This window comes from Octopus bimaculoides, chromosome 20 (genome assembly GCF_046866305.1).
Source record: "Octopus bimaculoides isolate indiv1 chromosome 20, ASM4686630v1, whole genome shotgun sequence".
Classification (NCBI taxonomy): domain Eukaryota; kingdom Metazoa; phylum Mollusca; class Cephalopoda; order Octopoda; family Octopodidae; genus Octopus; species Octopus bimaculoides.
The window spans coordinates 11,264,659-11,279,658 of record NC_142947.1 but is presented as its reverse complement, the minus strand read 5'-3'; the positions used below and the strand labels follow the sequence as shown (position 1 = coordinate 11,279,658).

The 15,000-nt window shown below is 40.6% G+C and overlaps 1 protein-coding gene across 2 annotated transcripts in view; it reads left to right on the top strand.

Annotated features, from left to right (window-relative positions):
* The window catches only part of LOC128250351 (uncharacterized), a 46,116-nt gene that overhangs the window by 21,820 nt on the left and 9,296 nt on the right, over positions 1-15,000 (top strand). The window contains exons 1-3 of one of the 2 annotated variants that reach the window (XM_089338018.1): positions 4,748-6,043; positions 7,252-7,452; positions 13,667-13,831. In XM_089338018.1, the coding sequence (XP_089194144.1) occupies positions 4,783-6,043; positions 7,252-7,452; positions 13,667-13,831 (1,627 nt within the window). In that variant the 5' untranslated portion in view covers positions 4,748-4,782. Of the gene's footprint in view, positions 1-4,747; positions 6,044-7,251; positions 7,453-13,666; positions 13,832-15,000 lie in introns of those variants that run through there. The other variant, XM_089338020.1, reaches the window with a different exon arrangement.

Here is a 15,000-nt window from a genome sequence, read left to right as displayed (position 1 = left end):
GGGATTCCTGTCACATGAGCCATTTGTCATACAGATTTCTGTGGGGAACAGTGGAGGGTTTCCAGCAATTCTTTTTCCTTTACGACAATTCCTTTGGCTTTAATCTTCTTGAACATTCCTTGTGGACGCCATGCACAGTTGCATCTGATTCAGACTTATCTTGGATGTGAGAAATTCTACATCACGTTGGTGGCTGTTTGTGAAAATGACTTCAAATTGTTTTAGCACTTTCATGATGTTTCCATGCTTTCAAGTCACTCTTTTTTATAAATTTTCTTTCTTCAAATCTTTGTCGTACTTCTGCCATTATTAGGATCGATTTGATCCGAAAAGAAATGAGAAATCCAGTGAATTATGGGGAGTCAAAATGTGAGTACATTTTTTAGGGACATTCTGTATAAATGTCTCGCTCCCGTGCCGGTGGCACGTAAAAAGCACCATTTGAGCGCGATCGTTTCCAGCTTCGCCTAACTGGCACTTGTACCAGTGGCATGTGAACATAACATTGGACTGACTCCTGTGTAGGTGGCACGTAAAAAACACCGTGTGAGTGTGGCCATTGCCAGTACCACCAGATGTTGATGATATGTGTGTGTGTGTGTGTGTGTGTGTGTGTGTGTGTGTGTGTGTGTGTGTGTGTGCGCGCGCGTGTGTGTGTGTGTGTGTGTGTGTGTGTGTGTGTGTGTGTGTGTGTGTGCGTGTTATTTACGAGTAGTATATGTTAAGCGTATATCTGTATGTGCATCTGTGTAGCTTCATATATTTATTTATGTGTATATATTTTTGGAGAAGTGTGAATATCTGTGTGTTGTGTGTGTGTGTGTGTGCGTGTGTGTGCGTGTCTGTGTGTCTTGTGTGTGTCTGTTTGATTGTTTGTGCATAAGTATATGCATAAGTATACCTACATATGTGTGATTGTGTATTTGCGTGTATTTATAGGTCAGCATAAAAGTGTACATATATACATATGTACACCCTCACAGATACTTGTGTGTATATATAAATACACCTAATGGTGTGTGCATGTATGTGTACATTTACATCTTTGTATGTATGCATGTCCATATTTGTGTATGTGTGTGTGTGTGTGTGTGTGTGTGAAAGTGACTCTATTACCACTGCAAACCCTATCCTCCACATAAGCCCCCAGCTTCTTTAACCTCCATCTACTCCATCATGAGAAGAAAGGCAGGGTGGAGGGGGGGTTAGGTTATCAGTGCAGTCACCTGTGAAGGACCAATAGTCCTGACCTACCCACCCCCAACCACCAACACCACCAACCCACCACCGTCGCCACTTTCAGACTTTGAGCCTAATCAATAACTTAGCGTCAATCTCTGGTGATAGGTGGAAGAGGACGAGGAGGAGAAGATGTAGTTAAGTTGAAAAAGTTACAGCTTAATTGATGGAACCTTCATCTTACTCCTCCTCTATTCTCTCCCTCCATCCCCCTTTCTCCCCTCTCTCTCTCTCTCTCTCTCTCTCTCTCTCTCTCTCTCTCTCTCATGCTCATTCTATGGGTGTGGACATCCATTTGTATGTGTGTATACAAACGAAACAAAAGACAATTCAATACATTATGCAGCCTGTATATTTGTAATATATTTGTAAAGGTAAACAGGTGATGACTCACAATGGCTACGGCAGTGTCGCAAGCACAGAGACATGAGTTGAATCCATTAAATGCCCCACGAGGAATGAAGTCTTGGCCGCATCCAACTTAAAAGGTTGGTTCCTTATGAAGAACAATATCTATGAATGTAACTTCAGTCATCGTTGGCAGCTGATCAATTAGACATGTGCCCCGAGTGTGCCTTTGAAATTTAAAAAAGGGAGACTGAGTTAATCATGTGACAACTAGATCCTTATACTGAATGAAAAAGGATCTTGTGTGTGTGTGTGTGTGTGTGTGTGTGTGTGTGTGTGTGTGTGTGTGTGTGTGTGTGTTGAAACAAATTTGGTACACTGCTTGGATTATAACTCCTTCTATACTCTAGGTATGGCATGGTACAGGTATGGCATGGTACAGGCATGGCATGGTACAGGCATGGCATGGTACAGGTATGGCATAGTACAGGCATGGCATGGTACAGGCATGGCATGGTACAGGTATGGCATGGTACAGGCATGGCATGGTACAGGCATGGCATGGTACAGGCATGGCATGGTACAGGCATGGCATGGTACAGGTATGGCATGGTACAGGCATGGCATGGTACAGGCATGGCATGGTACAGGCATGGCATGGTACAGGCATGGCATGGTACAGGCATGGCATGGTACAGGCATGGCATGGTACAGGCATGGCATGGTACAGGTATGGCATGGTACAGGCATGGCATGGTACAGGCATGGCATGGTACAGGCATGGCATGGTACAGGCATGGCATGGTACAGGCATGGCATGGTACAGGCATGGCATGGTACAGGCATGGCATGGTACAGGCATGGCATGGTACAGGCATGGCATGGTACAGGCATGGCATGGTACAGGCATGGCATGGTACAGGCATGGCATGGTACAGGCATGGCATGGTACAGGCATGGCATGGTACAGGTATGGCATAGTACAGACATGGCATGGTACAGGCATGGCATGGTACAGGCATGGCATGGTACAGGCATGGCATGGTACAGGCATGGCATGGTACAGGCATGGCATGGTACAGGCATGGCATGGTACAGGCATGGCATGGTACAGGCATGGCATGGTACAGGCATGGCATGGTACAGGCATGGCATGGTACAGGCATGGCATGGTACAGGTATGGCATGGTACAGGCATGGCATGGTACAGGCATGGCATGGTACAGTTGGCCTAAGGCTACAGTAGAAGATACTTGCCTACGGTGCCATGCAATGAGACTGAACCTGGAACCTTGTGGTTGGGAAGCAAGCGTCTTACCACACAGCCACGCCTGCGCCTATATATATATATATATATATATATATATATATATATATATATATATATATATATATATGTTTATATATCAACATGTGATGGTACAATCGGTGCGTCAATCAAATAATATATTCAGCATTTAGCTCTATTTCTTTTACATTCCATTACGAATTGTCAACTTCTTTCTTTCATCAGAAAATAAAATAAAACCAGCCAAAATACTGGTAAGGGCCAATATAATCTCCTACAATTCTTGAATTCAATTCCCTAACATGGCTATAACTCAATGGCTGAAGGTACTTCTATGTGGTTATTGAATATGCTAGAAGTAGCAACCAAATCTACCTCAACTCACACTTGACTGTCTTAAAAAGATAACTGCACGGTCCTAGATGGTCCTGCATAGTCCAGTCTGAAAATGGGGTAGGATTGTTATAGCTGAAATAACTTTGGCCACATGTCAGTTTGCCCTTGGCTGACCTGTGCCTAAACAGCAAAGAAAACAATCACAGAAAGAATAAAAGAATAAAAGAATAAAAGAATATATTACGAGAAACAAATGTTTAAACAGAACATACAGAGAAATCAATTAAGTGATTTAGTTATTCAGTTCACAGCAAGAAGGAAAGTAGACCAGCTCTGTCTGATGACTTACAAACTTATAATATATACTGAATTGGTATAGAAGTTTCTGCATAATGTGGAATATATATGTGACTGGAAACAGAAAAAAGACTACAAGCTATGCTTATGTGTGCATGTGTGTGTGTGTGTGTACATACATACATATACATATATATGCACACACACACACATATATGTACATATATATATATGAACATATGCATCATGTATATATATATATATATATATGCATATACATACATACATATATATATATATATATATATATATATATATATATATATATATATATGCATATACATACATATATATATATATACACACACACGCACATATATATATATATATATATATACATAAACATAGCTACATATACACACACACATGCAGCTATGTATATCATCATCATCGTTTAACGTCCGCTTTCCATGCCCCACCCCCCACCCCGTTTTCTGGACAAAAAAAAATGGGTTTTGTGACATATTAGGAGCTCACTGTAGTTCATTCAACGAAAAAAAAAAATTTTTTCCAATAATTCCGGAGCGGGCCCCACCCCCGCCCCCGCCTCTCCCCTTTTTCTGAACCACCGAAATAAGGGATTTGCAGCATAGTTGGAGGTCAAGGGAGTTGATTCCATGCGAAAAATCCGAGGGGTTTTTTTTTTGTGAAATTTCCGAGGGTTCCAGTACCCCCCCCCCATCCTCCACCACCGCCATCAACCCCACCCCACCCCGCCCCCCGCCCCTGTTTTGTGAACAAAAAATGGGTTTTGTGACATATTAGGAGCTCACTAGTTCATTCAACAAAAAAAAATTTTCCAATAATTCTGGGGGACGGGGTCCCCCCTCCCCCTTTTTTCTGAACCACCGAAATAAGGGATTTGCAGCATAGTTGGACGTCAGGGGCGTTGATTCCACGCGAAAAATCCGAATTTTTTTTGTTTTGTTTTTTTTTTTTGGTGAAAAATTTACCGAAATTTTACCGAAAATTTACCGAAAAAGCACCTTCGTTTCTTATAAGATATATTTTAGTTGTCACTATATTTCAGCTGTTACTAAATATATTTCAGCTATATTTAGCTGTTACTAAATATAGGCAAATATAAGAATATAAATATTTTTTCTTCAAAACGAAAGCTAAAATATTTCTGCCTATTAAAAGAACAACCACAAAAACTGTTGAGAGAATGGTTGCCAGTGGTTGAGAGTGAGAGAATCAGGAGTGTCCATATTATGATGAAAAGAGAGAGCGATAGCGTTTTGCCTGCTGATGGTCCTGTTAAATGGGTGAAATCAGCAGGCAAACAGTGTGAAAAGACCACCACCACCACCACCACCACTTCGAGCAGTAACAACGAGAACAACAACAACAACAGCAGTAGCAGCGACAGCACTGACACTATAACCAGCGCTTCTGTTGTCAAAACTACTCAACAGGGTTGGGTAGAGCACTCCTTTGACAGTAATTTTAGTCAAAACTTCCGGAAATACCTGGTAAAACCCAATCTTCTCAGGCTACCATCAGCCGAAAAAGATACGATCACGAAGAGAACTGTGATCTATAGGTGCCTAAATAAGAAGACAAAACGGATCAAATATCCGACTCTAGCGCAGGCAGAAGAATGTCTGAAGGCGGTTTGGGGGTCGATATGGCACATCAGGAGAGCGAAAGAATGTGGATATCTCGTGGCTCTATGCCATACCGAAGAGGCAGCAAAAAGGATTTCCATACACACTTGCTACTCAAATGAATATATTTTCAGCCCATCTTATCTGGGGAAGCAAGTGAATAAGGTAACTTTTTTTAATGTACCTCCGGAGATGAACATCCAATATTTCGGGATGATACTGGAAGTGTATGGTGATATTTTGGATTTGAAATCCACCCCGAAAGAAAATTGGTTGATGATCCAGGTGGAAGTGAAAATGCTGCTGAATGCAAAAGACTTCCATAGGATCCCTGATATAATTAACGTGGAAGGTGCAGAACCCATAAGAGTTGTGGTTGAGAGCAGAAAAATTAAGTGTTGCTTCTGCAGAAGTACAACCCATCACAAAGCTCTCTGCCCTCAGTTAAAGGAACAGAAACTAATTGAATCCCAAGAGCATGTCAAAACCCTTACACCCAAACTATGGCAGGAGAAAAGTTTGGTACCTGCTCCCACTGAAGAGGAAGTTCTTCCCAAATGTCCTGCTCTGCAACCAAACAATAAGGATTTACATTCGTCTTCCAACCAGGTTTTCCTGTATCTCACCGATTCCTTGGAAAATGTTTTGGAGAAGAAAGATCAGGCTGAAGGATGGCAAACAGGCTCCGAAGGGACGAACCGAAAAAGCAGGAGTGTTCGGAGCCCTACTCTGAAAGATCAACAAAGACAGCTACAAACACGAAAACCTCATCTTCAATCCACTTCACAACAACCTCAACAAGAACAACAGCAGCATCAACAACAAAAACAACAACCGCATCAACCTCAGCAACAGCAACATCTAGGTAAGTGAGTGATCGCCCCTCTTTTCTTTCTCCTATTGACATGTCAAATCTGAAATTGAGGCATGTGAATGTTCTTGGCCTGGGATCAGTTTGGAAGCAAGGTCACTTGCTCAACGCCCTCAGGTCTATTGAATCAAATGCTGCAGCAACTAGCGAGTCAAGGATTTCTAATGTGCAAGCACTCGTGCCCGTTCTCAACTGCTATGAGATCTTCTCATTTTGTAGTCAGTCGGGAGTGGGTGGCTCTAAGAGTAGACCTGTATGTCAGAGAAATGGAATTGGAGAGGGCACTTGCCCTTGGTGTTCAAGGAGATTTTGGACTGTGGGGGTTCTTTGATTATCCTTAAATGTCATCTTGTATCAGGAGGACTATATCTCTATCAGCCTCCATTTTTTTCTAACCTTTGTATTCTATGTACATTTCCCTCGTTTTTCATTGTATGCCCTTTTTTGTTATTTCACCTGAATAATAACAAATCACAATCAAAATCAAATTCGCTGACGTGGCTGATGACAGCACCGCCTGACTGGCACCCGTGCCAGTGGAACATTAAAACATTAAAGCACCATCCGAGTTCATCGATGAACGGGAACGTGAAACAGTTTTTTGTTATATTTCTGCTGCTTTTAAATGAAGCATATTACTCTACCTCTGGTATTTGAGTACTCTCTTTTCCACCTCGTTGCACATTTATGTGCTTACTCTGGTATATATATATATATATATATATATATATATATATATATATATATATATATATATAAATTCAATAATAGGGTGAATTCTTTTACAAGAATTTATCAAGTAGCTAGCGTGAGAAAAACCTCATAAGGGAAAAAATCCATCATTTATTCCCAAAATATATATTTATATTTATATAAGGGCATTACTATACAATAAGCCCTTATATATATATATATATATATATATATATATATATATATATATATATATATATATATATAAATGATGGGTTTCTTTCAGTTTCCGTCTACCAAATCCATTCACTAGATTTTCATTGGCCCAAGGCTACAGTAGAAGACACTTGCTCAAAGTGCTATACGGTGGGACTGAACTCAGAAGCATAGGGATGAGAAGCAAGCTTCTTACCACACAGCCACACTTGTTATTGTTTTTCTTTCTTTGTTTTTGTTTTTTTGTAAATTGCTGCTCATAATAAATAACTTCAATTTATTGATTATTTCAGCCAATCAGTACCATTTCGATAAATCATACCTTCTCTATGAGTGGCTGCGACAACACAACCTGGAGTATTATCATGTCAACTTCATGCAGTCAGGACGTGACTCACTCGACATTCTTGAGGAAATGGAACTTCCTGACGAAGAAATCTATGATGACTTGGAAATTACCCTGCCAGGGCACAAGAAAAGACTGGAACGTGCAGGTAACATGTTAATCTTGTTGTAAATTGATACACCTGATGTAGATAGTAAAGGCATGTGGCCTATGTGGTCTATGTGGTTTATGTGGTCTATGTGGTCTATGTGGCCTATGTGGTCTATGTGGCCTAGTGGTTTGGGTGTTGGTTCTATAATCTCAAGATCATGGGTTTGATTCCTGGACAAGGCTGTGTATTTTGCGTCCTGAGTTCAAACCCTATCTAAGTCATCTTTGCTTTTCATATTTTTGGTGGGGGGGTTAGTGAAGAAAAAGCATCAATCTAAGACACACACGTATTCTTTTCTGCTCTAGGCACAAGGTCCGAAATTTTGTGGGGAGGGGCTCCAGTTGATTAGATTGACTCCAGTACACAACTGGTACTTAATTTATCAACCCCCCGAAAGGATGAAAGGCAAAGTCAACCTCGGCAGAATTTGAATTCAGAACGTAAAGAGTAGAACTATAATAACATGGGTTCAATTCCTGGATCCGGTTCAATTCCTGGATCCGGCAGCGCATTGTGTTCTTGAGCAAATCACTTCATTTCACATTGCTCCAGTCCACTCAACAGTAAATGGGTAATAGTCTGTTGATCAGGGTTAAGGCTACCCTGCTCACCTAGCCAGCCGAGTGGTATCATTTGAAAGCTAAAACAATTTGAAGCGCACTGTAAATAGTGATGTATAACAACATCCAACAGTCTGATCAATACCATGATACCATGATAATAACGTCATACTGGATTGCTGGCAGTATTTGTTTCAGATCCTTGCATTCCAAGTTCAAATCCTGGTATTGTAGACTTGTAATTGTTTTTGTGTTCCAGCACACAGATCAGGTCACTTGCTATGCAAGTACATCTCCGTGACTTCTTTATTTATTTATTAATTTAGTCGTCCGGTCCTTTTTCTGTTGGTTTCTTTTGTGAAACCTCTATGTTATGGAGACAAAAACAAACCAACACCAGTTGTCAAGCAGTGTTGGGGTACAAACACAAACACGAGCACACGCATTTATTACACATATGTGTATGCATGTATGTATGTATGTATGTATGTATGTATACGACAGGCTTTTGTCAGCTTCTGTCAATGAAATCCACTCATTAGGTTCTGGTCGGTCAGGGGCTACAGTAGAAGAGACACTTGCCCAAGGTGTCACGAAGTGGGACTGAACCCGGAACCATGTGGTTTGGGAGCAAACAAGTTATATCTGGCTTAATATATTTACCTAGAGACATGTTTGCATGTATGTGCAAAGCTATTTTAAAACCCACTCCACTGCCGCTATTTCATCTCCCCACCACCACCACACCACCACCACCACTACCACCACCACCACCACTACCACCACTCCACGGCTCCACACAGCAGCACCCTAAGGCACCACACACACACACACACACACACACACACACACAGACCGTACCCTCTTCCCTCCTTTCTACCCTCCGCCGATATATACTTGCCCAAACAGAAAGCGCTACCCGATTAACCGACCCCCGACCCCCCAACACCCCGACCCCCCAACACCCCCCCCCCCCCACCGCTTCTCCACTCTACCCGACCATCACTCGCTAAACAACGACTATTAACAACGTGTTTGTACAAGTCCAAGTTTTTCAAGAGCAGCAGACAAAAAGTATTTTCTGTTAGGACTTGACGTACGTCTTTTTATTGTTTGTTATCGCTGCTGCTGCTGCTGCTACTGCTACTGCGGCCGCTGCTGCTGCTACTGCTACTGCGGCCGCTGCTGCTGTTATTGCTATTGACCTTTCGTCTTTAAAAAAAAACTATGTCAAGCTGAGAGGTAAAACTACGTAACGACGACAACAACGACGACGTTCGTGGTGGCAGTAGCGGCGGCGGCGGCGTGGTTTGTGGTGATGGTGGCGGCGGAGTCGTTGGTGGTGGCGGCGGCGGCGGCGGCGTCGTTAGGGTGATGGTGGCGGCAGCGTCGTTGGTGGTGGTGGTGGTAGGTTTTGTAGTGCCCGGTGAAATGGTAGAGGGGTGGTAATCCAGAAGAAATACCAACCGCTTAGTAACTTAGCATACACATTAAACGCGCTACATACGTCTACATCATATATTACATACATACATACGTACACATTACATACATGCACATCTACTCTATAAATTTGAGGCAACGAGAGGTGGTCAATTGACCAGCTAGAAATAGCAGCCTAATTTCTCCCTCAGATCGTGCATTATACCCTTTAAAAAAAGCGAAACAAAGAATATACAAGACAGTGTGTTTAGTCCATTATTCGTTCATCTAGATTGTTAAGAGGTAGGCCCCCTACCATAACTTCTATGGCCAAGAAGACCCCCTAGAGAGAGATAGAACAGGTTGACCAGAGCTATATAGACCTCTATAATTGACAATCAGGTTAAAAAGACGGTCGCACATGTGGACGTTGTTAGTACCAAGACCACACTCGAGGGTCACATATTTAAGTTTAGTAACAAGGTATACGCCCAAGAGAAAGGTGTAGCCATCAGTGTCAGTATGACTGGCGATGTGGCTAATCTATTTATGGTATGGTGGGATAAGAGACTCAAAGAGAAATTAACAGAGAACTCCATGAACCTAACCATGTATTCCCGTAAGGATTTTCGAGCGAGATCGTGCCAGTGCCCCTGGACTGGCTCTTGCGCGGGTGGCACATAAAATACACCATTTTGAGCGTGGCCGTTGCCAGTACCGCCTGACTGGCCCTCGTGCAGGTGGCACATAAAAGCACCTACTACACTCCCGGAGTGGTTGGCGTTAGGAAGGACATCCAGCTGTAGAAACTCTGCCAAATTTAGATTGGAGCCTGGTGTTGCCATCCGGTTTCACCAGTCCTCAGTCAAATCGTCCAACCCATGCTAGCGTGGAAAGCGGACGTTAAACGATGATGATACACGCACACACAATAATCCTTCATTTTCTTTCAAGCTATTAAAGAATATATTTTAAAAGTATGTTTTAAAAAAACCTGTTCAATTTCTAATTATGACATTTCACTCTACTTTCATCTTATTACTGTAGTCATTTCCAGTGAAATACATGCCTAGACAAGCAAGACAGATATTGAAATATAAACTAATGTTTTACAGTGAACAGAACACTTGAGAAGCTTTAGCGATAAGAGGTGATATGATAGGAGATTGTAAGTTATAAAGATAACTGATTTCATCTTGATAGTTATTTTTATCTGTTTATCTGTCTAGAAAACATAGTAACTTCTACATCCATATTTTATAAATATATATATATATGCATATATGTATGTGTGTATATATATATAATATATATATATATTATATATATATAATATATATATATATATATATATATTATATATATATATATATATATATATATATATATATATATATATATATATATATATATATATATATATATATATATATATATATATATATAATATAAATTGAACATTTTACTTTAAATTGAAAGGTTACTCAATACATTTGGTAGAGTACAAATTTATCATTGTGTAACAAGAATAGTATTGACAATGACTTTGAAATTTCAGCCAGCAAAGTCATCATTGGACTGACATATATATACATATATACATATATATATATATATATATATATATATATATATATATATATATATATACATGTGTATGTGTGTGTGTGTGTGTGTGTATTCTTATTAATATTGAGCAGTAGCAATAGAGTAAATTAAGGGCCAATATATATATGTATGTCAGAGGATCCTACTTCGAAGGGGATTAGAGTTTTATACTTCTTTGAAATTATTGAAAGTCTCAAAACTTCTGGAATGCACCAAGCATTGCCAAGGGCAGACTGTTTCCATTACCCCACCCCACCTCTAGAAATGCTGCTAACCCACAACCACCACCACCACCACCACCACCACCACCATCACCACCACCACTGGATAAAAATGTATGTTTTGATGTTTATGGCTAGTAAAACTATTTCAGAATTTAAATCTTCATTTTAAACGGTGGTCTTGATCTTGAACGAGGCTTTGTTTCTTTTCAATGCCGAGGAAGGGAAAGGTGGACGGCGAGAAAGATTAAGGAATTTTCAGGTCAGTGCCACACACAGAAATGTCAGAAAGACTGAGGTCATGGACGGGTGGGGTGGGGGGGGAGAGATTGGGAGGCAGGTGGGGGGGAGGGTTAAAGATTTGAGTGCATTGGGGGAGAGTAGGAATGATCACAGGTAGTTTGATTAGTCTGGGCCTGACCTCACTTACGTCACTTACCGGAATGCCATGTAATACGAAACTCTGAGAAAATAATTTAAAAAAAAAAAGCAAAAACACTGCCTTTTTATCGACCCCCCCAAAAGGATGAATGGCAGAATTTGAACTCAGAATGTAAAGATGGACAGAATGCCGCGGAGCATTTTGTCCAACGTGTTAACAATTCTGCCAGCTCGCCACCTTATATCTCCTATTAGCATGGAAAGCGGACGTTAAACGATGATGATGATGATGATGATGATGTAATGCTTTGGTAGGATTCGAGGAAGATTTGACTGGCATTGTTTCTGTAAGGTCGAACAGCCATGTAGAGGATTAAATCTTATCAAATTTATCAAATGCTGAAAAAACATTTCATGGCAACCCAAACCGTAATAACCATTATGACATTTCAACTGACAATTATCACGTTAATAACAATTTCTTGCATTGATTCAAGGTTTGTTAATTTTGAAGGTGAGTAGTGCAAAAGGTGAGGAGGGGGGGTGAGAGGTATAGTTGACCAGATTGACCCCTGGTGCTGGTACTTATCTTATCGACCTTGCGGGGACAAATGACAAAAGTCAACCCCCAGCGGGATTTGAGCAGAGAATTAGGAGAAATGGCACTTAACATTGTAGAGAGACAGTCTGGTATTTTATCACTGTCTGTTACTTCACAATTTACTTATGACAATATACAGAGAAAATTAATAACTTGGTTGGAGTGTGCCTTGTAAACTGAAAGAGGCAGCAAAGGTCAAAATCAAACTAACACACACGAGCATGGGCGTGCACACACACACACACACACGTCCCCCCCCCCACAGGCTCTCACCTTCCCCCCCCCCAACAGTTATGCTGCTGATGACTTTTACATTCAAGTTCTGATACTTAAAATAGTCGTGAGGGGTTTCTGTGGAAACATGAACGCTTTTTAAAACAGACAGCTTTGCACCAAAGGACCAGAAACCACTTCAGGAAGGATTAATATCCAAGGGGCCAAGCAGTAATAGGTACGACAATGCATATACAACTGTTCCATGAGAATATAAGATAGTATTTAGCTGTGTGTGTGACAAATTCTGGTGAAGAAACTTTCTTTTTATATTCTTATCATGTAAGGATACCAATCAATGCTTGCATGTCAGTTACCACTTTACAGCATGCACTGGGTGCATGTACTGGGTGCCACAGGCACTTGTGTGGTTGCCATGAAGCTTACAAGAGTACAAACCCTGAAAGGAGTGACTTTATGCTAAGCGATGAGGAGTGGGGTTAAAGTATGAGAGACAAACCCAGAGCAGAACAGATTTCTTATTATACAGTACCAGCGTCGCCTTCTAGCACTTCTGCTGGTGGCACGTTAGAAAATCATTCGAGCGAGGTCATTGCCAGTGCCGCTGGATTGGCTCAAGTGCAGGTGGCACGTAAAAAAAACACCTTTTGAGCGAGGCCGTTGCCAGTACCGTGTGATTGGCCCTCATGCCAGTGGCACGTAAAAATCACCCACTACACTCTCGGAGTGGTTGGCGTTAGGAAGGGCATCCAGCTGTAGAAACTCTGCCAGATCAGATTGGAGCCTGGTGCAGCCATCTGGTTTCACCAGTCTTCAGTCAAATCGTCCGACCCATGCTAGCGTGGAAAGCAGACGTTAAATGATGATGATGATGATGATGTGTGTGTGTGTGTGTGTGTGTGTGTGTGTATACAAGGGGAGTACTAAAAAGTTCCTGACTTTAAGAGTATCACAAAAGACCTGGCTGGAGGACCAACCTTCCAAATTCTTTTACAGGGCTTACAAAAACTGAAGGGCCGCTGCAAGAAGCGTGTGAATCTGAGAGAGGAATATGTTGAATAAAATCATAATTCAATGATCCTCCTGTACTTTCTTTTACCCAAAGCCAGGAACTTATATAAATCAAACCTACACACACACACATACAAACTACTCTAATTTTGCTTTTGGTCCATCTTTTACAGTATCTCAACTTAAAAAGCAGAAGCAAATGAACAAGGAAGTCGAACACCCTGTTGCATATGGACGATGGATGAAACCAAAATGCCTGGTATACGCAAAGTTTGACTTTTTGTGCATCGATGCAACAGTATTTTCCACCAAACATCCAGACAGAGCTGAAGAGCTTGGTAAGTTAATTAGAACAGCTCACTTTTGCTTTGTACGTGTGTATGGACGTGTGTGTGTGTGTGTGTGTGTGTGTGTGTGTGTGTGCTTGTGTTTTGTGTATGTGTGTGTGTGTATATACATTTATATATATATATATATATATATATATACACACACATCCCACAGTGGTGCTCCAGTGTGACCACAGCTACAAGGCTGAAAGGACTAAAAGAAAATATATATGTATACATATATATGTATATATGTATATATATGTATATGTATATATACACACACACACATATGTATATATTAATTTTTCGTGTTTTTTTAAATTAATTTTTGAAAGCCGTTAGGTTCTTTTTTTAGTATCTTCATTTGTGAGAGCAGTCGGGTTTATTTCAGATATTTTCATTTTAAAAATCATCTCAGGCTAATCGTTGACAGGACGTCCGTGTTGCCTTGGGGGGGGGGGGGGGGGGGGGGGGGGGGGTTCACTCTCTGAGTGCTCTTGTTTAAAATACTATGACTCAATTTTTATTGTTCTTTATCAAATTTCATGAAGGACATTCATTAAATTTCTCTAAATATTTCTTATTGAAATGCAATAATGCCAGAAAAGAATGAAGGAATTACTGTTTTAACTCTTTAGCATTTAAACCAGCCTCCCACGCAGATAGGAAAGCCTTCTTTTTTCTGTCGAGGGCTTATATGCCCCTTTATTTAGACTATTTTCCTTAGTCATTGCACAGTGATTGCTATAAGCTTTAAGCTTATATAAAAATACCATTATTATTATTTACAGCATTGTAAAAATGGTCCCATATAAAAAAAAAACATTCGCACCAAATATCCTATTTGTTTTATGTTCAAATCAGCAGGATCTGGCCTCTCACACCTACCCTACAATGTCATTCTAGAACTAACCAATCACATCATTGAAATCTTGAAACTGCAAAATAATGTATGATTAACTCAAAGCAATGTGGATAAATATATAAGCTTCACATTCGACAGATTGGTTTGAATTACCATTATCTCATAACTTTGAGATTTTGATGATGTGATTGCTTATTTTTAGAACGACATTGTACAGTAGGTGTGAGAGGCTGGATCTGGTCAGTTTGAACACAAAATACATAGAATATTTGGGCTGGATATGGCCAGTTTAAATGCTAAAGCTTTAAAT